Source organism: Lasioglossum baleicum, chromosome 8, assembly GCF_051020765.1.
Source record: "Lasioglossum baleicum chromosome 8, iyLasBale1, whole genome shotgun sequence".
NCBI lineage: Eukaryota > Metazoa > Arthropoda > Insecta > Hymenoptera > Halictidae > Lasioglossum > Lasioglossum baleicum.
In genome coordinates, this window is record NC_134936.1 from 1,364,786 (window position 1) to 1,392,741 (window position 27,956).

The 27,956-nt window shown below is 37.6% G+C and overlaps 1 protein-coding gene across 4 annotated transcripts in view; it reads right to left on the reverse strand.

Annotated features, from left to right (window-relative positions):
- Positions 1-3,777: 3,777 nt before the first annotated feature.
- LOC143211250 (uncharacterized) overlaps positions 3,778-27,956 on the reverse strand; it is a 47,147-nt gene continuing 22,968 nt past the window's right edge. For 3 of the 4 annotated variants that reach the window (XM_076428736.1, XM_076428735.1, XM_076428737.1), the window contains 2 exons: positions 12,824-12,930; positions 3,778-7,500 (listed from right to left, as the gene is read on the reverse strand). In XM_076428736.1, the coding sequence (XP_076284851.1) occupies positions 7,060-7,500; positions 12,824-12,886 (504 nt within the window). In that variant the 5' untranslated portion in view covers positions 12,887-12,930 and the 3' untranslated portion in view covers positions 3,778-7,059. The remainder of the gene's footprint in view (positions 7,501-12,823; positions 12,931-27,956) is intronic. The other variant, XM_076428738.1, reaches the window with a different exon arrangement.

The following is a 27,956-nucleotide window of genomic DNA, read 5'->3' on the forward strand; positions in this document are numbered from 1 at the left end:
TCCAGCGTGGTGGTTTCTGAGATGAGATTCGCGGATGATAAGCTTTGTAACGTGATGTCCCCGAGGTAATAATATCGGGTGTTTCTGTTCAAACGATAACATTGAATTCCGTAATCGACCTCCTACTCGTAAGGTTCCTTTAACATCAAGGAATGGGCACAAAGGCAGAAGTTTACTTTTGTTTGATATGTTCCCGGTTTTTATCTCGTGTATGTCGCGGGTGAAAGTGATAGCTTGAAGAAGGTGTATGATGCGCAAATTTGCTTCTCGTAATTCCTCGACGGATAAAGGTCCTGTGACGCGCGATTTCGATCGGAAGCGCAAGCAATAGGCGACGATTCGCCTGAGCTTCAGAATGCAGGAATATCGTGTGAGGATTTCATCATTCTGAGTTGTTAAACCGACTAGACACGTTAGCGTTCGCATTTCAGGTGTTTCCTTGCAAATGGTGAATCGCGAGGTGGGCCAGGTTAACTCGTCTCGGGTCAGCCATTCTGGCCCGTGAAACCAGAGGTTGTTATTAATGAATTCTGCGGAAGTCGTTCCACGTGAAATAAGATCTGCTAGGTTGTCTGTTGACTGAATATGTCGCCAAGATTGTATGTCAGTTTTACGTTGTATATCAGCCACGCGGTTTGCGACGAACGTTTTCAACGTAGAGGGTTGCTTATTTAACCAGCTCAGAACTACGGTTGAATCAGTCCAGAAAGTGATTCTGTCTATATTATGGATCAGAGCATCCTGCACGGTGTGAGATAATGTGGCTAATAAAGCGGCACCACATAGTTCTAAACGTGCAAGAGTGATTTGACTCAAGGGTGCGACGCGAGATTTTGCACAGAATAGATTAGTGTAGATGGAGCCGAAACGGTCGATTGTTCGAACATACAAACAGGCGCCGTATGCCTTTTCGCTCGCGTCGCAAAATCCATGAAGTTCGATTTGTTTCGCGTCCTTGAGTTTCACCAGACGATTGAATTCTATGTCGTTCAACAGTTGTAAATCTTCTTCAAACTGTTTCCATTCAGTATATATGCTAATCGGAAGCGATTCATCCCAAGTAATCTTTAATGACCAGAGTCGTTGCATTAATATTTTTGAGACGATGGTAATTGGTCCGAGTAGTCCTAAAGGGTCATATATCTTGGCAATAGTCGATAGTATGTTTCGCTTAGTGACCTCGTGCGTCACCGTGGGTTTGACGGAATAGCGAATGGTATCATGTTGTGCGTTCCACCATTCCCAATACGGTTGTTTGACCGTTTCTCAAACGGAGAAGTGACGTCGCAGACTTGCAACGTCACAATATAGGGTGTCCCAAAATTGTTGAAAATTCCGAAAGGGGGTGGTTCCTGAGACCATTTCAAGCGACATTTTCCTTTGCAAAAATGTTGTTTGCGGCTTTGTTTAGGAGTTATTAACGAAAAACACGGACCAATCAGAGCGCGACCTAGACGCGAGTTGCCACAGTCGGCCAATAGACATTTGGCGCGCCGGGCCGACTGTGGCAACTCGCGTCTAGGTCGCGCTCTGATTGGTCCGTGTTTTTCGTTAATAACTCCTAAACAAAGTCGCAGATAACATTTTTGCAAAGGAAAATGTCGTCTCAGGAACCACCCCCTTTCGGGATTTTCAACAATTTTGGGACACCCTGTATATTAATCGATCATTCACTTTTTTCTGTACTGTGAGTTCTATATTTCTGTATATTAGATATTCTACATCGATTACAATTATCCCTCTACATTCCATAAAAAGTAAACAATAAATACTCGAAAATTGTGTAAAATATTGTCACGTCGCTTTACTGGATTTCCGAAAACATGACCGAACGAAAGATAGCGACACCGAGATTTTACAGGCTATAATATAATCGAACTCTAAGAAATTTCGGGCGCCAGACACCCGAGGGGTTTGTACAGATCACTCACGTGTTATCACGCGACGCAATGCCGTTCGTGCGGTGCTACAGACGACATATCTCGCATGCTTCATTATTACATGGTCTTTTTCGAAAAAATGGTCCCCTGAAAGCAATGTTTCCGGCTGGAAATGGACAGGAAAAGAATAAAATTGCTTTCAGGGTAACATTTTTTCAAAAAAGCCCATGTAATAATGAAGCACGCGAGATATGTCGTCTGTAGCACCGCACGAACGGTATTGCGTCGCGGGATAACACGTCCGCAGCACCGCGCGAGCGTCATTGCGTCGCGTGATAACACGTCAGTGATCTGTACAAACAGTATCGACGTCGCGTTGTAATATCCAATGTGTATTGTACTTCAACATGATTAATACACTTAGTTATTTAAACTTCGTGACAATCAACGCCAGATATTGTAATAATAATTTCTAAAGATAATTTAAATTAACTTTCAATCTTAATGATATTAGGTCAATCGGAAAGTTCCGTCCGTTTAGCGTCCAGTAGCCGTAGCTCGAACTGTCGTTAACTATAACGTCTAATGTAAGGTTAACTTTTTAGTTTGGATATCTTTCAATAAAATTCAATACATAACAATATACGCTTGCATCAAAATAACATCGTTTTTTTCTACATTGAAAATGTCGGAATTTGAGCCGAATAAGCGTCATTTGCGCGAAGTGTTAATCTTTTTCTTCAATTGGAAGAAAACTGCAGCTGAAGCTCATCGAATGATTGTAGACGTTTATGGCGATAATGCTGTTTCCGATAAAACATGTAGAGAATGGTTTCGACGCTTTAAAAATGGTGATTTTACTGTGAAGGACAAAGAGCGTTCTTGACGGTCACGAGTACTTGAAGACGAAGAATTGCAGGCATTGGTGGATGAAGATCCATGTCAAACGCAAAAAGAAATTGCAGAAGCGTTAAATTGTGCTCAATCTGTCATTTCCGATCGTTTAAAAACCTTGGGGAAGGTCTACAAGGAAGGAAAGAGGGTCCCATATAAACTCAAGCCAAGAGACATTGAAAAGCGAAAAATCATCTGCGAAATTCTGCTTGCGAAATGTCACAAAAGTTGTCAAAGAAACGTTAGAAGCACTTCGCTGGGAAGTGCTACCCCATGCGGCTTATTAGCCAGACTGTGCTCCTTCTGAATATCACTTGTTTCGGTCGATGACACACGCACTTGCTGAGGAACGATTTAATTCTTACGAAGATGTCGAAAAATGGATCCCTGACTGGATAACCTCCAAAGATGACTCATTCTTTCGTCGCGGAATTCGCTTGCTGCCCGAAAGATGGAGAAAAGTCATCGCTAACGATGGACAATATTTTGATCAATGTACTTTTTCATTTTGTTTCTTAAATAAAGCTCTACTTTTTGTCAAAAAACGGACCTAATAATATCCACGAGACTATTTTTTTTAATAAAGTTAGACGTAGGTAGTGTGTACTAGACTTGTCAACATGACCTTCCCAGTATGTAGCTGTAATTTGTAAAAAATCAACGTAGAAAAATGTGACAATCATACTCGGTCTCCCTTATTAGGAAAGCATCACTGAAAAATTCTGCGCACCCAAACGTGAGCGTATTTCTCCAGAAATTTTCCCTGCATTTCCTCCGACCCTTTTCTTCATTCGTGCGCATGAAACGTTTTGCCTTGTTAAAACCGAAACCGACTTTCCAACCAGTTGCACTGGAAAATCACGTATGGGTAAAACCAGCCACCTAAAACGGGAGACGTCGACGAATTCCTGGCATCAAAGGGGCTCGCATTTCTTCGCAACAATCATTAAGATCTGTGCACAGTGGTCGTTTCTACAAAATAGGGGGAATTAGATAAAGAATTTTGATATATTATGAAATAGGTTACAAATAGGTTTTTTCATAGCTAATAATTTAAATAGAATAAGAACGACTGTCTCTTGAAGTAATGTGTATCAGTTTTAAATTAGTATATATAATGTATCAGTATTAAAAACAGTACTTAATGTATCAGTATTAAATGTCACAGTACTTAATGCATTGGTATTAAATGTCACGTTATACAGTAAAGTCGCGATTCTTATCAACCAGCCTGTGTTCTGCACGGACAACTATCGCATACTGACATTATTCCTTTATGACTGCGTCTACCGTACCGACCGGCCGAGAGTTGAATCGAAAGCCGAACGTAGAGAAGGACAGCATGTATAGTAAGTAGGGATCACAGAGAACACGCGGGCCTTTGAACTGTGCCGGCGACGGCGACTCTCCGCGTCTCTTTATTTCCCATACGCTGTCCTTCCTTGGCCGACAGTGGAGTGGGTAGGCACATAACAACTATCGCGTACCCGGTCGTTAACAACTATCGCGACTTTACTGTATTTCTAAAGTCGTAATTCACTATTACTCTATCACATGAAATAATATTTGATCTTATTTATATTGTACTGTAAAGTACCATTCTAAAATTTAATTAAAAATTAATAAATAGTAAAGAGGTTCCAGTATTACACTACAGTAACGTCGCGATTCTTATCCCTGAGAATCTCCACGATAATTCTTCCTTGCCAAACTCGATTCAAAATCAAAGAACTTTCGATAGAAATGAGGTAGAGCAATGAAATTTTTTTAAAATTAAAGCTGAAACTTTGCAGAATATGGGAAAAATAGGGAAATTATGGTACGAACGTTTTTTAACGTTGAGAAAATTCGTTAGACATGTAGAATTTCAAGAAAATGTAGTTTCTCCAATACCACGCGCGGAAAAAAATTTTTTTAACATGCTATATATCATTTCCCGTAGATGTTTTCACGCTGATTTCAAATCTGGTCTCAAAATTTGTCTACGACCTCAGGATTTTGCAAGAAATCGATTTTTGTGAACAAAACTAATGTAATCATTTTTTCGTTGAACAGATTTGATAACCCAATAGTTTGAAGGTATATTGTATTCTCATATAAAACACAATAAAATTAAACATAATGAAGTATTTGAACGTTTACTTGACGTATACCACTGGACAAACGATCACTCGACGTATCGCTGCGATTGTCGCTGGCACTCCTTGTAGGCTATGTGTGACTGTAATGTGATTTAAATTAGATATCTATTTTCTAGAATTATATTTTCATTTACACAGTGATGTAGATGTCGTTTAGAAAACAGTACTATTGAGATGAATTAAAAATTTAGCTGTAGCTAGAGTCGCCGAATTAAGACTTGTCGACTTGTAGACCACTCTATCTTTTCCTATTACGAGGCTATTTCCCCACGCTTCCACTACAGCCCGGTCACGTGAGGCGTTTCGACTCTGTCGGACATGTGTCGCAATATCACGTGATCACTCATTAACCTTAAATCTTAAACTATTTACTTCCAAACACATGTCCATACGACATTAATTGCGTAAAATCATATTTGAAACCAACAAAGTTTTAGTTTCTTATTGTTAGATTGGTACACCCCCTATAAGGGTAGTTTTACGAAGACAGTTTCTCATTCTAGTAAATAATACCAGAATTACATTCAACCCCAAAAATCCCAAAAACAGTTCTGTTAGTAATTGATAAGGCTGCACTGTGTGTACCTTGGGTAACCAGAAATTTTTACATGTTTCCTATGTAATCCTGTAGATGTTGGCGAGAAAAATACAAAAATCCAAGTTTCAGTCCTAGGAGATTAGTTGTTTAAAAGTTATAAGTGCTTAAACTTGAACGATTTTCATAGTGTTTGACAGATAAGGCCGCAGCCATATTGGTATGTACTCAGACGTCGTCCAATGAACAGAGCCGCGAGAAAGTTGGTCACAGTGAGATTCGTGTAGGGGTGGGAGCAATGCTTCGATTGTGCACACGATTCTCGATAAAATACGGTTCCTTGAGCACCCCGCACAATTTTAAAAAATTTATATGATTTGATTCTGAAAAATGAATGTATAACAAGTGTATTTGTGTATATTTTGTAACTCGTAGGACACGTCCTGGAATCTTTTTGTCCGGTAAGATTATTTCGGTGCATTCCCGCCAATATAGTTGTCTCAGGGCTCTGGCCGCTCTGCTACCCGATAGTAGATACGTAACTGTTCTCTCGCGCATGCGCGAGAAAAGGTATGCACACTCGAAGCACTGGGTGGGAGTGGAGAGGACCGGCAGACAAATGGTCCAACGCTTAGAACTCTTGAGCCACTAATCTCCTACGATTGAAACTTGGATTTTACATAAGAAAACGGCAAAAATTTCTGGTTACCCAAGGTACAGGTTAACCGTTAGTAATGTATAATTAACAATTTCTTCCTGAAAGAATATATTATATTTCCGAATATTTCTCATTATCGACAGTCTACATTAACAAATACATTGATCTGCTTCGAATGGCTTCAAACCGTATTTATACATGGCTTCACACACATATTTATACACCGTACATGTAAAATATTTCGACCTGTAAAACATATAATTTGATAATAAACTAATTAGGTAGTTGCAATATTTGAAGACGGTTATCGTTGCTGTGATGGCCGACAGGGGACACTCACTAATGTTTACACAACTGTGCACAATTTATTAAGCAAGAATTTAAGTAAGAATTTTCATGTATTTGCTTAGAGGCTTTTAATCCGAATCATTTCTTTTATTTATGTAGTCATTATTCGTAAGCTACAAAAAGACATCAACAGAATATTTCTAAACGTTTCTTACAGTTCCTGTCTACATATCTATACGAAAATGTTGGCAGGATAACCTTAAAAATAAAATTTAGTTTCCCAGATATTTTTGTCTGTTATTTACATGCTTAGCTGTTATTTATAATAAAAATCCATAGGTGAAGTAAACATTAAAAATTTAGAATAATTTAAGAGGACCGTCGCATTATTTCTAACGTATACAAATGACCAAAATATCAAATAATATATTACTCTTTCTTGCAATCGGCATAATACTAAACATTTTTATTTTACACAAAGATCCACAGTCGAATTATGCGAGCGTAAATAAGAGATGCGACTCGGATTAAGAGGTAATTTGTTCCAAGGACACAAAAATAAGGAGTACGTAAACATTGATAGGTTAGTCCAATAAACAATTTTGATAAAAATCGGCGCGTGTCACCAGCCATCCCTTGCGAGTAAACAAAACATTTGCGCCTCTAATGGCTGGCTTGGTTGGTGTTTGTCGGTATGGTGGTCTTGTGGGGATATTTCCCATAGATTTTGCCGCTTCTTGTCACCCTGTAATGAATCTGTGGGACCTGGATGAGGGTCGTCGAGCTGGTCACGTGTGGCCCGTCGCCATTGCAGAACCGTTTCACCTTTCTGATCCCGTGCTTGTGTTTCCGTTGCAGTATCGGATTTTCCAGTTTCAACCGTTGCTGGTGCTGCTTGGACAGCGTCACCGTAGACGAGGCTTTCGAGTTGGCGATCGCTAAGATGTTCCGTTTCTTCAGCAACCTTAGCGGGGAGATAGTCAGGACCGCTTTCATAACGCTCCGACGGCATCCCCAGAGGACCAACGCTGTTGCGAACCATGCGAACCAAGGACTGGCTTTTGGACTCGGTGGTGCTGGTTCCCGGGACCAGAGAAATAACATCTGAAACATGACAAATGTTCAAAGACTTCTGATTTTTTAACACATCACCAACGGCGCACAGTGGGGCAAACCGATGAATTTTGTGTCGAAATCAACTAACTATCGATAGAAATGACAAAGAGCAGGCATGGGCAATTCGTTGCTCGACCGGAGGCATTTTCAAGGGATACCCCGGCTAAACATCCGAAGACGTCCATGCTCAGAATTGAATAAAATTTTTAAAATAGGTTCCCTTTTGACTAAAATGATGATTGTCAGAAGGATTTTTGGCGTCTCGAAAAAACTTTTTTTAACATTTTAATGTCTCTCTACTTTACCGACAAAGTCGCAGGCGGCCCATATGGTTTCACACCCGTATAACTAATTCAATTAATTCGTTGCGCGCACAAATTCCTAGTCACACCTAACCCAGACCTATTAACTATAACAACTTCAGTTACAGTAACCGAAACTCGTTTAAACACACTGCAAAATTGACACATTTTCATGCTTATTTGGAAGAAAAGGACAGATGATGTTGTCAAAATGGGGTTATTTACTTTGCTAAACCTTCATTTTCAACATCTATGCTTCGAAATTTTACATATTTATATGCCAGAATATGTCGCAGAGCCAAACGTGTTACAACAGCGTCTACGAGTGCGAAATTCGTTTAAACGCAGTGGTTTTTTCCCAGATATTGAGAGAAATTATAAAGGAAAGCGGTTGATTTAAAGATTGATCATAAAGGTATTGTCGTCCCGTGTTCCTGATTTAGTCATATTTTTGATTTTACGTAACAGAACAGAATGGCGAAAGGAAAATATTTAAATGAAGCTGATTAGGCAATAATATCTTCTTTTAAAAAAGAAGGGAATCGAATCGAATCGAAAGATTGCCAAAGAAATTAAACGTTCCGAGTCCGTAGTACGAAATTCTTTGCAAAGTGATGAAGATTACGGCAAAAATCGTGCTACAAAAGGAAATACAAAAGCCCAGAACGAGAAAAAAATAATATAATAAGTGGAGGCGACAAAAAAAAATTAGTTGCACGTTAAATTGTTGCGCAGTTACAATTGCCAATAACGTCTAGACGTGTGCAACAAATTTTGCACAATGCATCGAATGTTGTTTTCAGAAAACCGACGAGAAAGTCAATGTTAAAACAACATCATAAGGCTACCCGGTTAAAATTCGCAGAAAATCACGTGCACTGGCCCGACGAATGGCATAAAGTCATTTTTTCCGTTGAAAAGAAGTTTAACTTGAACGGTCCAGACGGATGCTCATCATATTGGCATGATCTGCGTCAAAAGAATGATACTAGAGTAAACCGAAATTTTCATGGCGGTAGTATTATGATTTGGGAAACTTTTTCATCATTTGGGAAATTGAAACTTTGTTTCGTTTCCCCCAAGATGAATTCAGAAAAATACATCGACATGTTCGATGGGGTGTTAATACCATTTTTAGATGTAGTTGGAGAAAACGAATTTATATTTCAGCAGGATAACGCAGCGGTTCACGTGTCTATCTAGGGAATATCTATTCCCGTGAATCCTTCGAGGCACAAAACATTCGTATAATGGAATGGCCAGCATGTAGCCCTGACATGAACCCAATAGAGAATTCAGGGCTACACTGGTAAGAAAAGTTTATGCAAATGGTCGTCAGTTTGCCAACATAGACAGTTCGGAAGAAGAAATTAAACGCTACTGGGAAGAAATTCCTAATACCGCTATTACCAATCTTGTAAATTCAATGAACAATCCAAGTTTCGCTTTAATTCAAAGCAATGGCGGCCATACAAAATATTAAATTTGTAATGTTCATGTATTTTTGATTTTAAATTGTTTTCTTTGTATGTGCGTTTAAACGAATTTCGTACGTAAAATATGGTTTTGTTCGTAAAAATTCTTACATAAATGTTTTGGTAAATATACAGGGAGGACCGTTTAAATAAGAACACCTAAACATCTCTTTAGGCAATTGTGATGAAAAAAATATTTGTTACGTAATGTGCATATTGTCAATTGACCAAATATCTGGCAAGAATATTTTTTGCAAAGGTAATTTTTTTCGGAGTTATCAAGGTCATCGATGTTTTTTGATACATAACTACATTTTTATTTTATTGCATCGGGTAACTGATCGAAAAATACATTCAGATATGTATAATAACATGACCTTGAGCTTGATTTGAAGGTAAAACTTTAATTTTCGAAGATCAAGGTCATTTCAAGGTCATGTTCTTATAAATATCTGAATGTATTTTTCGATCAGTCACCCGATGCAATAAAATAAAAATGTAGTTATGTATGAAAAAAACATCGATGACCTTGATAACTCCAAAAAAAAATGACCTTCGGAAAAAAATATTCGTGCCAGATATTTGATCCATTGACACTATGCACATTACGTAACAAATATTTTTTGCATCACAATAACCTGAAAAGATATTTAGGTGTCCTGGTTTAGACGAAACACCCTGTATGATCATAAGCAGTACATTTTTCTTCTTTCCAAATCAACCATTCATTACTTCCATTATCAAATTAATTAACATTTCCTGTTGAAAACGGTAGTGTTCTCATAAAAATTTCGTTCGCTGTACAGGGTGTTCCAAAATTATATGTTGTGACCACTACAGCGTAACTCTGTAGCTGTGGATCGGTGGAAATCTCTTACAAAAATGGACCGCAAAATTAACCTTAACATGAGTCCCAAGGTCAAAATTTGTTTTTATTTCATCGTATAATACTCGTCGCAACGAACAAAGGTCTCAAAAGAACCATGCGGGTCATGTCAACCGTTCTCTTAGAAACCGAATTTAAAGTCTCGTAAACTAGTTTATTTCATTTGTGTACAGGGTGTCCCAAGATTGTATAAACAAAATTATATAAAATGAAATTTGAGTTTCAAAATTCGGCGAACACGCGTGCTATCGAATAGGAATCGTCCGACGCGTCTGTTCATAACCGACTCATTCTAATTCTTAATACTTATGCTTCTTTATACCATTTTACGACACCCTGTAGACATATGCAATAAAATAGTTGGCGAATCTCCCAAGTCGTTTCTTAAGAGAACGGTTGAATTGAGACCTATAGTTCCTTTGAGACTTTTCTTCGTCGCGATGTGTAATTTAGTGTTCCTTCTCGAGAATACTTTCTCGAGAATTTCTCGAGAAATTTTATAATTGGTTATTTCTCATTTCTCGAGAAATTACAGTATTTCTCGAGAAATATAAATCTAGGAAAATTCTTATGAATCTCATTTATTTTACAACATATTTTCGGAAATGAACAAATACATATACGGTCGGTGTACAAAGTATTCGCACACATTAAAAAAACGAATTACTTTTTCAAAATTGGACCCAACAGCTTGAGTTTCTTTTCAGACGTTAGAAGGATTAGTTTACTAGCTAATGTGTAAATAACTTTTTTTAAAAATCGTTATTGGTCGCAATTGCGAAGGAAATAGTAAAGGTCACGATTTTTTTAATTTTTTATCTGTACCTGTAATGAAAATTTAGAAGGCGCCTCTGGTAGGTCTAATTGTAAGTCAGTTATACATATACTTGTACAATGTTTCATCGAAATCGATCAAGGATGTTATGAAATGTAATTGATTGAAAATAGCAAAAGTCGTAAGAATCTGCGATTTAAATGAATCGCAAACCGTAAATTCAAAGATTTTTACATCTTACAATGCCCATAGCTTTTTTATCCGTCAGCCAATTTCAATGAAACTTTGTACACACACACACACACATAGTACATATACATATATATATATATATATATAGATATATATATATATATATATATATATATATATATATAACTTACTTAGATTTACAAAATACATGTATTAAATTTTCATTACAGGCACAGATAAAAAATTTAAAAATCGTGGTCTTTACTGTTCCCTTCGTAATTGTGACCAATAACAATTACAAAAAAAAATTATTTACACATTAGCTAGTAAACTAACCCTTCTAATGTCTCAAAAGAACTCAAGCTGCTGAGACCAATTTTGAAAAATTTATTCGTTTTTAAAAGATGTACGAATACTTTGTACACCGACTGTATCCTACCATCAGTCAAAATGTGCTACATTTTGATGTAGGTATTTAAATATCTCTGTTACTTGTGATTATACGAAAAAATGTCAGAGGAGAAATTTGCACTGTTCAATAAGGTGAGTATAATGGCAAAATAAAAATTTTTTGGAAATCATATTTCGAAATTTCAAGGTCATCGTTATCTTTATTTAAAGGAGGTCACATAATTATTCTATATTGCTATTCAGAAAAAAGACAAATCCAACGATGTGCCATGCTCCATAGTTAAGGTGAATTTCACAATTTTCAAAATTTTCAATTTAAGTGCGCCATGTCATGCTTTTATCCTATCGATCTCAAACTTTGAACCAAAATTTTTTCTCACCTAAAGGAACAATACTGGATAGTTGCGTGCATTGTATCTCGATAAAAATCTTTCTCCAAGTATAGCTTAGGGCCACCCTAATGTACATATTGGACAGGAATAAACATAGAGTTAACGTTTTTTTGCGGTTTCGATAAATATTATCAACGATAATCCAAATATCATAAGTTTTCCAATATTTTTTTATTTCATTAAACATTCTCGGGAAATATAGTCTTATTTCTCATTTCTCGAGAAATGAAAAATGTTGAGAAATCATGAACACTATGTGTAATAATACGATTCAAAAAAAAGCAATTTTGACCTTGGGATCAATTTTGAGGATTATTTTTGTAACAAATCTCCATGTATCCAAAGGTGCGGAATCACACAATAGTGATCGCGACATGTAATTTTGAAACACCCGGTACAAGACACAGTTGTTCAGGAAGAACAATAGCAACTGCAAATATCTGGATACTTCTACAAGCCGCAGTATAAGAAAAGCGCAGGAGGAGAGTGAAGAAAGAGAGAGAGAGAGAGAGAGAGGGAGGGAGAGAGAGAGTAGAATCGAAGAGGGGTAGTGGTGTATCAAGAAATGGGAGGACAGCGAGGAACATCGATTCCGTGACCGTCGTGCTTTTTCAAGGTTGTTCAGCCTTAAATCCACGATAATTCGTTTAGACGGGCCAGTATAGATTACGGTACTAGGCCAGGTTCAGACTTTTATGGCTCCCCGAGCATGAGCGCGAGTGCGGCTGGCGTGAATATCGTTCGCTTGCGTCGGCCGTTGCTGCGCGCCAGTATGTACAACCGTTCCCTCCACGGTTGACCCATTTGGCAACGATCTCCGACAGGGGGAATTCCGCATTATCCCCCGCGAGGGGCGCATTTTTACCGCTGGAACTGACCTTATAGATCCACTCGTTGGCGCGCTGCCTGAAACTCGGGGGTCGATCGACTGGTCGAACCATAGAATGGCCGTGAACGATGACTTACTGCGAGGCGGTAGTTGAACCTGGGCATAGAGGAAGGGAAACGATAGTGATCAGTGTTCGGACAAAGGTCAGGGAGATTTCACGCGTGAAAAATGATTTCACGGTCGAGACTGCCCACGGCTGTTTTCAAATGTGGTTGTCGTCGCTCGGTATGTTTAGACGGACGACTGCGTACAGTGGAGTATTTGGCCGCAGAGTTGGCAATAATCAATTACATGGGTATTTCATTACATCTTGAATTACATGTGCAAAAGTGGACTATAATTACAATAAGAAAACGGTTAAATGGTCCAAAACACAAAAATTAGTTAGATGTAATTGTAATTGTATTTCTGCAATTTCCAAGTAATTTTAATGCAATTACAAGTAATCGTAATGGGTAGTTGCAATTACTTAACGCTAAAATGGCACTAAAAAAAGGTAATTAGATACCTACTCAATGGAAATGTCTAAAAAGAACAAACGAAAATCATATTTAAGAAATAGGTTCACTTGTCACTTACATTGACAATGTAGTTTTCACTAGGAAATATTTATTATTTATTAAATACATTATATATATTGGGAAATATTTATTATTTATTAAATATTTTTTTATTGTAGCTAATTATTTGATACTTCACAAAAACGATTACCATTACTTTTCAAAATGACCCTTATTTCAAAGTTGGAGTCGGATAATCGATTTGCTTTCGGAGTGTTTGTCATGGAAGCAAACGATAAAAGAGTCTGTCAACTGGAGCTGAGGATGGTAGAGCAGTATTAGTTCGAAAAAATGTTTGCTTTATAGCAGGGTAGGGTACCCTATAAAATCGGGAAGTTAATAATAAATATTTCCTAGTGAAAACTACATTGTCAATGTAAGTGACAAGTGAACCTATTTCTTTAATATGCTTTTTGTTTGTTCTTTTTTAGACATTTCCATTGAGTAGGTATCTCCTTACCATTTTTTAGTGCCATTTTAGCGTTAAGTAATTGCAACTACCCATTACAATTACTTGTAATTGCCTTAAAATTACAATTACATGTAATTGTAATTGATAATTGCAATTACTTTGACTCAACCAGTAATTGTAATTGCGGACCACAATTACAATTACAGTGATTCGTCAATTGGTAATTATAATTACATGTAATTGTAATTTTATTTCTGCAATTTCAAATTACAGTAATTGGCAAGTAATTGTAATTGAAATTACATTTTGCCCAACTCAGTTTGGCCGCAAAAGATGGTCAAAAGTCAATGAAAAAATTTTGTCTAAAATATTAAATTTTTGCTCTCTGAAATAGTTGAATATACAGGGCGAGTCTCGTAACGTGACGATCTCAAATAACTCGTAAGTTATTTGAAGTACAAACAAAATGTTCCAACAAATGTTGCATGGTTCCTAGGAGGACATACAGTGCTGCGATCTGATTTTTGTTTCTTCGATTTTTTATCAATATCAAGGTCATCTTCAGTTTTTAAATAGAATGCCCAATATTTTTGATCGAACTCGGATGGAGCACAAAATTCTGCGTAAAAAAGTATTGCCCTTCATATATCATAAATCTAATTGTTAACGAGGTATTATCGATATACGTAAAGACGCGTTATTTTGCAAACGGCTGTGTTGTGCACACAAAAATATCGTTTAGGGACACTAGTTTTTTTAAGACTGAGTCTACCGCGCCGACCGCGTCGAAAGTACAAAGGAAGCCGAACGTAGAAAAGGACAGCATGTAAACACGGAACGCGCTGTCCTTCCTTGCACCCGAAACTTTCGTCGTCAATTAAACCACTAAATAAAGCTGAAATTATATCGTGGTTAGTGTCATTTTTACCAGAAAAGTGCCACAAATAACTTGGTGAAAGTCCCATAAAAAATAACGAAAAATAAAAGAAATTTAGTAATTGGATTTGTAGTGGTTCACACCGATATGCCGGAGTCGAGATCTGATTACGCGGCACGTTTACACTGCTCGGAGACCGAGGCAGCTCGAGCTTCTTGGTCAAGAAATCGATTTTTTGCAAAAACCTGGGGTCGTAGACAAAGTTTGAGACCAGATTTGAAATCAGAGTGAAAAAATCTACGGGAAATGATATATAGCATGCTAAAAAAAAATTTCCGCGCGTGGTACTGGAGAAACCACATTTTCTTGAAATTCTACATGTTTAACGAATTTTCTCAACGTTAAAAAACGTTCGTACCATAATCTCCCTATTTTTCCATATTCTGCAAAGTTTCAGCTTTAATTTAAAAAAAAATTAATCGCTCTACCTCCTTTCTATCGAAAGTTCATTGATTTTGAATCGAGTTGTGGGCCGGCGCGGCGTATCGGTAGCGTTATTTTCAGAGATGTCAGGCAGCCGCTGTACGTGGCGCGCTAATTTCCACGAAATGCTAACTTCAAACACAGCTGCCATAGGTAAAATATTATCGCAGCGCGTTCATAGGGTACTCAATCGAATCCGCAGAATCTCTGCTTCAATCTGACGTTCCGATCATGGTATTACGATCATTTCTCGCCGAGATACAGTGAGTTAAAGGAAAAATGGAAATAGTGCATTTTTTAAGCATATTTTCAGAAACACCTGGTATATCGAAATGTTAATGAAATTGAAAAAACAAAAGGAGTACCTTGAAGAGAAAGAAACGCTCTTTCTATTGCTTTTTTGCACAAGATTCTACGATAATTTTCTCGCTTTCTGGAACCAGTTAAAGTTAAATAGCCATATTTACTTCAATGTTGAATAACTCGAATAAAAAAATCGCACAATATTCGATAACCACACAATTTACACAGGAAAGATAGCCCTTCCAAATTATATTAACGCGATTTATCAAAAAAATTTGTTTCTCCCCGTGTGATGTACCAAACTTGCACAAAATTTTTGTTAACCGTCAATGTTGTCTTCATCTCGCTATAACTTTATAAAAAACCAACATAGCAACAATTTGAAACAGAGCATCTGAAGCTAGAGGTTTCAGGCTTCCTAACCATTCTTTATCGATATCGATACGGTAATTTTTGACGGATTTATGATCACGTAAAGTGGGACCAATTTTTTGGGTTCGCACAAGTGATCCCTTAATTCTTTTGGGGAGTGTACATTGTACATATGAAAAAGTATTTCGATAATATCTCGTTGACTATTAGATTTATGATATACGAAGGTCAATACTTTTTTACGCAGAATTTTGTGCTTCATCCGAGTTCAAGCAAAAATATTGAGCATTCCATTCAAAAATCTGAAGGTGACCTTCATATCTTGGTAAAAACCCGAAGTAACAAAAATCAGATTGCAGCACTGTATGTCCCCCTAGGAAGCATGCAACATTTGTTTGAACACTTTTTTATACAACAAATAACTCATGAGTTATTTAAGATCGTCACGTTAAGAGACTCACACCCCGTATGTGTAGAAAATAATATTCCAATACCTTTTTTCTTATTTTATTCACTTATGAAGTGTTATGCTTTTATTAAAGGTGAAGAGAGTTTTCGTAATACTGTTTCTCTCGACTAGTCTCTGAATTCGCTCATTAGTGATTTTTCTATATAGCAAAGAAGTGATACCTACTTTTTGCAGATATCTTTCAAGTATGTACTTTACTATCTGTTAAATATTATGCTCTTTGTTACTTGTGTTTTTGTGATTAGTGATCTTAAAAACTGACCAATAATTCAGTGAAGTACATTACAATTCAAACAATTCATATAGAATTTATAAAGTTGAAGTACGTATGGTGTATGTATCTATGTGTGTATATTAACAAACAACCCTATATACATATACGATCGCCAACGAATTACAAAAGAAAGGCAGATCGAAACGAGCGCCCGCGACAAACACGTCGGTCGTTAACGTTTGGTTATCCGTATGCCCAAATGCATTTATAAACTCGCTTTTTCTTTATGGCTTCTCCTTACAAACTGTAGTATGCTTCCGAGTGAGTCACGATACTTGTTTTAGTGTCATTCGACGCGCCAAGATTTCTAGTTAATAATATAAAAAAATTGATAAGAGAAATTGCAGCAGAACCTGGAGTAAATAATAAAAGAATGTAAATGCATAAAACGCCAAAAATTAATGCGTAAACCACCGCTAACTAAGCAACATAAAGAAGCTCGTTTACAATTTTCTCAAAAGTATGTTCATTGGAAGCAAAAATGGCGAAAAGTTATCTTTAGTGATGTGAAGAGATTTACGTTAGATTTGCGTAAAAAACAAAAAATTTTATGCAGTCGACAATTCGGTGGTGGTGGAGTAATGGTGTGGACGGGAATTGGGTACTATGAAAACACGGAAATTGAGTTTATAAGTGAAGAATTTATAAGAAAATGAATAGTGCAAAGTACATTAGTTTAATCATCGAACAAATTGAAGAGACATGCTGTTAAAATTGCGGGCACAAACTTTATTTATCAGCAAGATAATGCAAGTGTTTATACCGCGGAGATTGTAAAAGAATATTTTACACGGGAAAATATTCAAATTGCCAAGAAGAATAAATAAGAAAATATGTTATTGATTAAAGTTCATCGCTTGAATAAAGAAATTCGGTTTTATATTTCACCTTAAAATACTGAAATTACTTTCTTGCCAACCCAATACTTGAAGAGCTAAAAAACCATTTATCTGTATAATGTGCTATCTTTTTGTCGCGGAGTGTAGACAATCGTGGACAGATCGTTCCTCGCGCAGACTCGCGTTCACACGGATTCCAAACGGTTTAAAATTTTCAGTTCCCAAGCGTTCAACAATCTCGTTTAGCAGACGAACAAGTTCCCCAAGTGGTAAACAAGATCCTCCAATATTCTAAAAAAAGAAGATCGCGTCCGCAACAAGTATTGATCCTCGGGAACCGAAACAAACGTGCTTGGTTACCGGTGCGGGGAAGTAAATTGGCATCGCAACTTGCAGGAACTCAATTCCGAATGGAAAGAACAGCCATAGAGGAAGACGGGCGGGTGGGGTGGCGTCATCGTCGTCAAGGAACTTACGGAGACATACAGACCGAATGCTCGATGGAAAACGTAATTTATTGAAAGAGACGAGCGCGCTGTGCTATTCCGCCGGCGAAAAAAGGAGACCGACGCGGAACGAAAGAGAAAACGGGAAACAGGGGACCTTGCCTTGAAACAACGCTATAGAAACGGACTATGCGGTGCACGTGGCTGTTGACGGAAGCGAAAACGTGACATTGTGCATAGTTTAAAAGCTGAGGGGCATCGGATCGCCTATGTGTGCCGGGGGAACGCGCACGCTGATCGATACGAGTTAATAATTTAGGTCGACCAACTGCGACTAGAATTCGCGACTGTTATAGTCAAGTAGATAAGAACAAAGCGCGAGTCTTGCGAAAGGATACGGAGGAACGTTAATGGCCTATCCAGCGAGGAGAGCTTGACAAATAGTGGTCGACGGCGATGAAAGGGCAGCTGCGTTTCGTTACTTGCCCGCGTGTAACGAGTTCGGTCTTCCAGAGGAGAAAAGTGCTCTGCCCCCTCCCACCCCTACCCCTCCCGACCATAAAGAATCCCGGCCATGCTGAGGACAGCCTGTGTGTCGAAGTATCGTGACGCGCGATCCTCTATGCTGGTGTGTACGAACCGCTCATGAATTCAGCGGACTGCTTTCATAAAAAGAAAGAACACCGGTTTTAACACCTCGACGACCGCCCAGTTTGTTAGAAAATTCCTAGGTAATTATGCGGAAGAGGGTCACACCGCGGGTTTCAACGACCTTGGGATATGCGAAGGTTGGCGTGCCTACCGAGTAAGTGCGCTTCTATTGGCTTGGCCAGTAAGTTCTACTTTCCACGATTCAAGTTGATTAAATATAAGCGACTAGTTTACTAAGTTATATAGAAATAAATTATTTAGCAATTGCAAAATTTAAAGGGTTAACACTGTAATATTTTGAAAAAATCGAAAATTTTTTTTATAGGAAACCTAGCTTTCCCCCGTCACGCGTTGAAGTGGCTCAGTATTTTTTAAATGTATCCTTTTACCTGTCACGGATGTGACATTTATATGTTTTATTTTAAACTGCATCTCGCAAATGAAACCCGAAACCATATCGATTATTATACATCAGTGTTTTCGCAAACGCGCCACATTCACATAACTTGAAGTAAGCAGTTAGCGTTGTAGCCGGTGGAAAAAGTCGTCAAAACTCTTGAACGATTGGACTTTTGCGCATCCTGATTTCTCATAAACCTTCCTGAAGAAACGCTGCGTCTAATGACTCAAAACCCAGCATTCTACGTTCAGCCGTTACGGAGATGACCGATTACAAACAAACGGACATTTACATTTTTATTTATATAGAAGATTCCTCGTGCTCAAATACCTATGTATACCAATTTTTATAGCGATAAGTTCAACGGTATAGAAGTTGATGTATTGCAGCGCCATCTACAGCGGCGAGTTACAACAAATTGAATAGCGTAAAAACCTTCTCCATGAAAAAATATATATATGTGCAAAGTTTCACGTTGATCGGTCAAACAGTTTGGAAGTCTATTAATCATATGTATATATATATACAAACATCCATTTTTATATATTACGAAGAAAGATTACACATTCGTAAACTTTAAATGAGTTTTTCTCAAAGTTGCGTTTTTCAAAATGCTGATTTTTTTTCATTTTCCCATTATTTTGTTAAATATAAATAAAAAATATTTACCATTTTGTTAATTTTCACAAGAATTGAAATGTGGGATCGTCAATGTCTAGAGAATATATCACAGTTTATGACATTTTTGGAATTTTTGATATAGTTAATTCGATTTGAAGGAATCCTGTACACCAGTTGGCCATCTGGAAGAAAAGATACTCCGAGCAAAGACGACGGTGGGCACAAGAAAAAAATTATTTTTTAAATATTACAAGCATTTTTTTATAGTTCATAATATAGTAAACTGAAATACAAAATCTTATATTAATCGATCATTCACTTGTTTCTCTACTGTTGTTTAAAAATCTCCAAACTCATTCTGATCGCATAATCTTCACATTGTGGATATTCAATTAATTGGTTTAACAATTGGAATTTTGAAAACATTTTATTCCGTATTCAGTATTCAGTATTCAGTATTCAGTATTTAGCTACCATAATCTAATCTCAACATAATTGAGAATCCCGAAACCTTCGAGAAACTCGACATAATCGAGAATCCCGAAATTTCCGAAAACCCGACCATTTCTGGTCTCGACCAATGAAATCGATACATTTTTTGGTTCTCGCACACCCCTAGTTGTTTGAGATCGTCACGTTACGAGACTCATCCTATATACGGTGCTGTGAACACTTACTAACTCAATCACATTTTTCATTTTTTAGATTTTTCGGGTTAGGAACACAAAACTTGACAAAATATTTAATACAATTTCATGCTGTAATGTGAAACTCAACTGAAGATGCAACAAATGAACATCTTTTTCCGTTGAACTCTAGACACATTCTCTTGGAATTGCGTTTGTAGCTGAGAATAAATATAAACTGAATGTTAATATTTTTGTGTTTCCATCGATCATTTGGTAAAGTTGATTGAAATTCCATTTGAAATCTTCCAAAAATGAAATCTTCAAATATCTCACTGCTTCAGAGTGGACATAAGCTGGTTTTAGAATGAACCAACTCACTTCATCGATTCACTGTGCAAGTTCTGGCCAGCAAACTCTCTTGATATTTGCCGATCGTGGACAATAAGAGTCGACGACAAAATAGAGAGAGAGAGAGGGGGGGGGTCACAGGATAGAATCGAACCTGGACACCTTCCATCTTCGGGGGTGGAAGATTTCGTATCGGATCGGACGGGAAAGCTGAAAGTACGGGGGAGGTGAAGTAGAAGCCGGGAGATACATTTTAGATAGCAGCAGCAGGCCGATGTCTAGGCGACCGGTGACACGGCGGGACACGTCTCGATAAGAATGAAAAAGAACCCTACGTGGGATCGGTAAATTGCGAGGAAATGTCCGAGGACTTCCTTGATTGGTTGATAGGTCTCAACGACGGGCAACAGACACGCAGCAATCGTTTCGGAACCGTGTGCAACACCTTAAATGGCGCATCGCCGTTGTCTCGTCCTCGTCGCGGCATGGCGTGCCAGACAAGGGGGACTGTTAACCGAGAAGAAATTACGCGCATAAACACGGTAACCTATTAAGATACGTCAATGTACGCCATTTCCATTTTCATGCCGAATTTAACTTGTGAGCTGCTTAGAACCGAAAACAACTTCGTTCCATACCTCATGCTACATGCTTGTTGTCAAGACACTGATGTAAGAACGTATTGAAAACGATCTAGGTCAGGCATGGGCATATTGCCTCAATTGAGGCAAAACTGTCCCCACCGTAGCGGCCACTGTCCCCCACCAGCATCCGTCGTTACTATGTAGGAAGGACGCGTTTCGCTTGTCGCAAGCAGTGCGCAGGCCTCGTGCATCGGACCCACGAGGAGCGCCACCGAAAGGAAGCTTGGTGGGGGAAGCAGGCGTTTGAGGGGCTCCACCCGTGCCCACGCCTGATCTAGGTTATATCTATCGATATAAGGCGGTAAATTTGAAAGGTCATAGTATGTTCTTAAATCCACTCTTACGAATATACCTTGATAGTGAATCGTTATTAACATTCAACTTTTATTGGAATCAATTTCATACAGTCTACTGTATGGGGGAATTCATTCATTCATTCAGTATGTATAGTTCAAAATTTTTAGATAATGACAAAAGTAAGGTTTATTGGAAAAATTCATCATAGAACATTACTGGTTTAGTAATGTTGCGTAATATTCATGTATCGTAGGTGTCTCATACCTAAGATTTACATTGGCTTCCAATACAAACTTAACAGCATGACGAAATTCGTCATGTTGTATGTTAGTATGTTGTTTTATTTCGTCCCAACGACAGTCTAGTACCTGTAAAGCTAAATCAATTGGTACGTTTGTAAATAAAGATATGAATTGTCAGCTATCTACTGTATGATAAGGGATTTCCCTATTATTTTGGACAAAATGTTAGCGAGAAAGGTCAGTTTATACGTGGGACCGCCACGCCGATGGAAGAGACAATAATTCTTCATGATAAATTTTCTTTATGTGTCGTAGGTAGTGCATAAGCTTTGGGCATTACCCCATTGTATGTTTTTAATCTTTTATCTATTGGTTCTTCTATTTGCTTTTTTCTTACCCAAATGGAAATAATAGAATTGGCCTCCTTTTCAAACGTGGCTGTGTATATTTGCTGATTTTATAAGTATTTGTATCATTCAACATTTTTAGCACTTCTGAGTTATATACTTCTTTATCAACTATAACTGTTGGATTACCTTTATCAGATTTAAGCAACAATAGATTACTGTTTTGTTTTAGAAATTGTTTCATTTCTTTCATTTCAGATTTAAATAAGAATTCTTTATTTGACAGGTGTACGTGTAATGTAATTCATAATTTTGTTCATCAATTTCATTCTGGTTGATGTTTGTATATTGTCGCAGTCGGTAACCTTGGTTAAACCAACCTCTATTGATGCAATGAATTTAGGTGAAGTAATATATTTCTTATTAGGAACGTCAAGTGCATGCTTGGGTCCTAATTTCAAAACTTTTTCTATACACTTTGGAATCTCTATGTTTGTAAGGTCTTTTAGCCAGTAATTATTGTTTACATACAAAAGATTGTCATTATCGTTGTTAAGTATGATGTCGCTTGTTTCTACTAATAAATGTCCGTTTGTATGTTATCAAATTTTTCGTTAACGTTTTCTGAAAAAGTAACAATGCGATCAGAATGATGAATGATGCAATCGATGTGCCCCGCTGTAACTTAGAGCTGATTAGATTTTGGTTCACTTTGGTCCAGTAGTTTTTTAGTTTTTTTAGTTTTTTTCGAAAGGAGTTCATTCAACAATGCAATTTATACGAGAGAACGGAAAGTTTCCACCGAAGAAACAAACGTAATTACACCAAAAATTCTTTTTTAAAATTAAAAAACAATTTTTTAATTAAAAAAAAAATTTTTTTTTGTACCTTACGCTAATGTTTCCGATTATAATAATCGAAAATTATCCCAATGCAAGAGTGAGTAAATCATCTCTACTCCCAAGAATACATTTTCAAAGAATATCGATGAAAGTACAAAAAAATTTATATTACAATCTTTAAAAAAACAATCAGTTCAAAACGAATTATTAACTGAGATTAAATTGAAAATTAATATAAAATATATGATAATTATTAATAACATTGATGTTGAAGACGGATTGGTTAATGGAGCACACTTGCGGAATATTAAAATTTATTACTTTTCAAGAAAATACTAAAATTCCGTCTATATTGTGGTTAGATTTTCAATTGGCCAGAGTAGGAGTGAAAGTCGTTATCGTGATTATATGAAAAATGCAAATATTGATCAAAATTTAACACCAATAATAAAAATATCGAATCAAGTAAATATGTCGAGTGAGGAAAAATATCAAATCACACGTAGTCAATTTACAGTGGTTCCTGCTGAAGCGATTACGATTCATAAAAATCAGGGACAAACATACGAGAAAAGTATGTTTGAATTTTAAAACATCAGAAAAACGAACTTTACAAATGTTGTATGTAGCACTGAGCAGAGTTTCAAAATTGAGCGCGGTTTATATATTTTGGGACAATTTAAATTAACAGTATCGCAGAAAACCAAGATCAATACTGCAAACCCGGATAATGAGGAGTTGTATCGTTTGCGAAAAACTAATTAAGACAATTTATTTTGCAACATTAGTATGCTATAACAAGGAACCAAGCGAGCAACGAGCCTACGATGTTGGTTTAATGCGACGCCATATAGCAAACATTTTGATAAGTAGAAAACTATTGAATTTTCCTGAAAACATATAATCTTATTAAAACGTACTAAAAATAATGATAATAATATACTGCAACTAACGAATCGGGAAGTTCTTTGTGTGGCTCGTGGAGAGTCACACACCAAATAAAAAACATTAATAGCTGCAGGCCCTACTAGCCATGCGTACAACTAACCCTCTCGCAAGAGCAGTCCTACCCGCGAGCGAGCCAAGCGAGCGAGCAACAATAACCCCCTAGTTTTTTCATGTATCTACTCTGTAAATTTGTCAATTTGTTATAAGTGTCCCTCTGTAAATATATTTTCCTTAATCCAGTGGTTGGGATAAATAAAGATATTTTTTTAAGCCCGATAGAACTTTAAATCTAAAAGGATAACACGAAAACTTACATTTTATTTTGTTTGGAAGACCAATTGATGGCATTATGTTTAAAAATGAATTGGAGCATATAGTCACCGCCACTGCTCTTGACGAAGCGCATTCTGTCAGTCCAATTTTGGGTTACTTTTTCGAGCATTATCGGCCGTCTGTCGCGGATGACACGAACAATGATGGCCTCTATTTTTAATTATCAGGATAAACCTGTGACTTCACGTAGCCCCATAAGAAATAGTCGAGAGGTGTCAGATCACACGACCTTGGGGGCCAATTTACAGGGCCATTTCGCATAATCACATTACCGCCAAATCGTTATTTCAATAAATTGCATGGCATGTAGCGCCATCCTGTTGAAGTCACATCTCGCCAGCATCAATGTCATCTATATTTTCATACAAATATTCTTTGATCATGGTACGGTAACAATCTCTGTTGCCCGTAACGCGAGCTCCGGCCTGATTTTTAAGAAATAAGGACCTATGATACCACCAGCGTCTAGACCGCACCAAACGGTACATTTTTCTGGATGTAATGGAGCCTCTAGAGTTTCTTGTGGATAGACCAATCCAAATGAGTGAGACCACACTCCAGAAGCGACAATTCTGCTTATTAACAAACCCATTAAGACAAAAATTAGCCTGATCACTGAAAATTAGTAAACTTTGAGCGCGGATATCTCGGAAACTATGCGAGATAGCGAAAAACTGAATGCGATCAAACTTATGGCACATTTTGTCAGCTTTAATTTTATATGGAATGGTCTTATCGCTAGGATACATAGTTTCCGAGATATAAGCGGACAACCGAATAAGGGGGACCTTCTACGTGACCCCTTGCACCCCGCTCACCTCCTAGGAGTAGGGACTTTTAGTATGTTTACCTCCTAACTAGTCCACAAACAAAGTCCCCAAGTTAAAAATTGTGTTCCTTCCATTTCTCTCCACACCCCCCTTATGAGCATTCATTGACTGGACTACAACAGTTTTTCTGTTTATTTTTGTCCCAATTTTCGTTTCATCGACCGCTGTGCGTCGCGTCCGGATTCGAGCGTGCTTAAATGTCCCATTCGCGTTCGCGTTTTATTTCGTACACACCGATTACGAGCTCGTGACACTTGGCTCTTTTTCACGTCCGCGCGATAAAGCGAATTGGGTTATTGAGATTATTTAGAGTTCCGAGGTGGTGAAGTTGACGTGAAAGTGGAATAGAGGTAGCTGCAAAGGCAACGAATATCGGGGCCGCAGATGCAAAGCGGCGAACGTGAGGTTGAATTTTATTTATACGCGAGATTTATTTACACGGATACATAGATGGGCTGTTAACTTTCCGTCGCACGGTTCTCTGCGAGATAACGGGTGGATGGATAACTTTACATGTTCACGTTTTTCGGCTATAAGTTCGATTACAGTAAACTTCCATGTACACTCCCAGACAAAAAACAGCATGCGTGTGCTAACTTTACTTTCTCGTGTTAAAATCATGCTAGCGTAGAAACTCTGTGTAGTATGTAAAACATAACTTATGCGAATATGCAAACAGAACATAGATTGACTTTAGTTCAATGAGTTCTGTTAGTTGGAAGGGAAACACAATCCGATACAGACAAAATAATAGCACGCTTGAAAAATAAAGATTCATACGACACAACTGGATACAAAAGTACAAATATTTCTTATAATAATATATACACCAAACTATATATTTCTCCTTTTGTTTTCTATGACTTCCACCATCCTTTTTAGGTAAAGAATTATGTAATTCTTTAATTTTCGTTTGAACTAAATTTTCCCATTCAGCTGCAATGACAGTTTTCAATTCATTTATATTACTACTTGCGAAAGCATTGCCCAGCAATTTTCAAATCCTGTGACTTTATTCGTTATTCCTTATTCGTTATTCGAAATAAAATTTGCCCAACTCTGATATCGGGAACCAGTCTGAGCCGGCCCGATTTTTTCCCGAAACGATCCGAGTAGTCGGGTACTCGATAATACATTGGACAGCTCGCAGACCTCTAACCCTTTCGCGCTCATTATGTTCCTGTAAGTGACATGCATTCCCGTAAAAGTACTACATACGTGCTTAAATATTTCGTTCGAACGCTGCTGCTCGAACAAAGCTATAAAACTGTGTCATGGATGTGCCTCGAAAGCTCGAGTGCTTCCGCTCTTTTTTCATCTGCAGCCCGAAACTTTTTACTCATGTGTGTGCCTTTCAAGTACTCCAGGTAAGTGTCGCAGAAAATGGTCTTTTTACTAGTTTCTTTCTTTCGAGCGTGATGGTATAGTGGCAGACAAAATACAATTTTATATAATAATGTGTACGATAACTACCACAATTTTTACAAATTGAAAGTTTACTATAAAGCATCATTCAATTTTTTACAAATATTTCTACATCTTATAAAATAACTAGCTGTACCCGCGACTTTGTCCACGTGCAATAACAAATACAACAGTTATAAGCAGAAACGTGCCCAAAAGGGGTCCCATGGAAATCACCGACACAGATTTCTCCGACACGGTTTTCACCGACAACATTTCACCGACTCCAGATTTGACCGACAATAGCTTTGGCCGACAACGCCTTTAACCGACAAGGAATTTGATCGACAACGATTTTGACCGACAACGAATTTGATCCACAACGACTTGAGACTTAAGAATCAAATTCGTTGTCGGTCAAAATCGTTGTCGATCAAATTCGTTGTCGGTTAAAGGCGTTGTCGGCCAAAGCTACTGTTGGCGAAAACCGTGTTGGAGAAATCTGTGTCGGTGTCATTTCCATGGGACCCGCCCAAAAGAGGGCGAAAAGTCGTCTTTGGTAACTAATTACGTCACAACTTTTGAATCAATGGACTTTTTCGAATGCGGATTTCTCCTAGACTTTCCCGAAGAAACGCTGCGATCAATGGCTTAAACACCAGCTTTCTACGTTCAGCCGTTCTCAGTTGATGCCGTCACGAACAGACAGACAGACACGATTTTATCTAAGTGCACGGTAGTGCACCAGCCAAGATCTTGCAGTACCTCCTTTTACACGAAACAACTTAGCCGTTTTTTAGAGGCTTATAACTCGACACTGGAGGCAGATGGAGAGATGTAATTTCGTACACTTGTTAAATGCTATCATGTCTCAATATTGACAAAACATTAATCTTCCAACATTAGTAGGTTCCGAGATATAAGACCTCAAAAATCGCTAAATTTGTCACTGACTGACTGACTGACTGACTGACTGACTGACTAACTGACTGACTGACTAACTGACTGACTGACTGACAGATCATCAAAACCTTTTGGGTACTTCTCATTGACCTACAAGCTTGAAATTTGGTACATAGGTCGACCATAACAAACACTCAAAGGAATAATTATCAAAGTTTGAAATTTTACACCTTAAAGGGGTTGTATTAAAAAAAACGAAATAGGTTATATATGGAGAAAATGAAATATGCCGCTTTCCCCATAAGGAACCGTGTAAATTCCGGAAAGAATCATCTGTTCTCTTCAAACGTTCGTATAGCGCCATTCGACGTAGTGGCAAAAAGCTCAAACTGGTAGATTACAATAAGGTAGAAAATGACACTAAAATTATAACCAAAAAAATCTAGGTAAAGTTGGGTTCTAATTCGCCGGCAGAGTGTTAATCTTTGATACCTACTTGATAATTGATGAAATTTCAACAAAAATTGATGAAATCCCAACAAAAACATTCTGTAAACAGGAGCCAAGTTCTTATGGCCGTAAAAAGTTGTGAGATCAAACAAAATACGGCCAAGTTCGTTAGCTTAGAAAAATAAAAATAAAAATTAG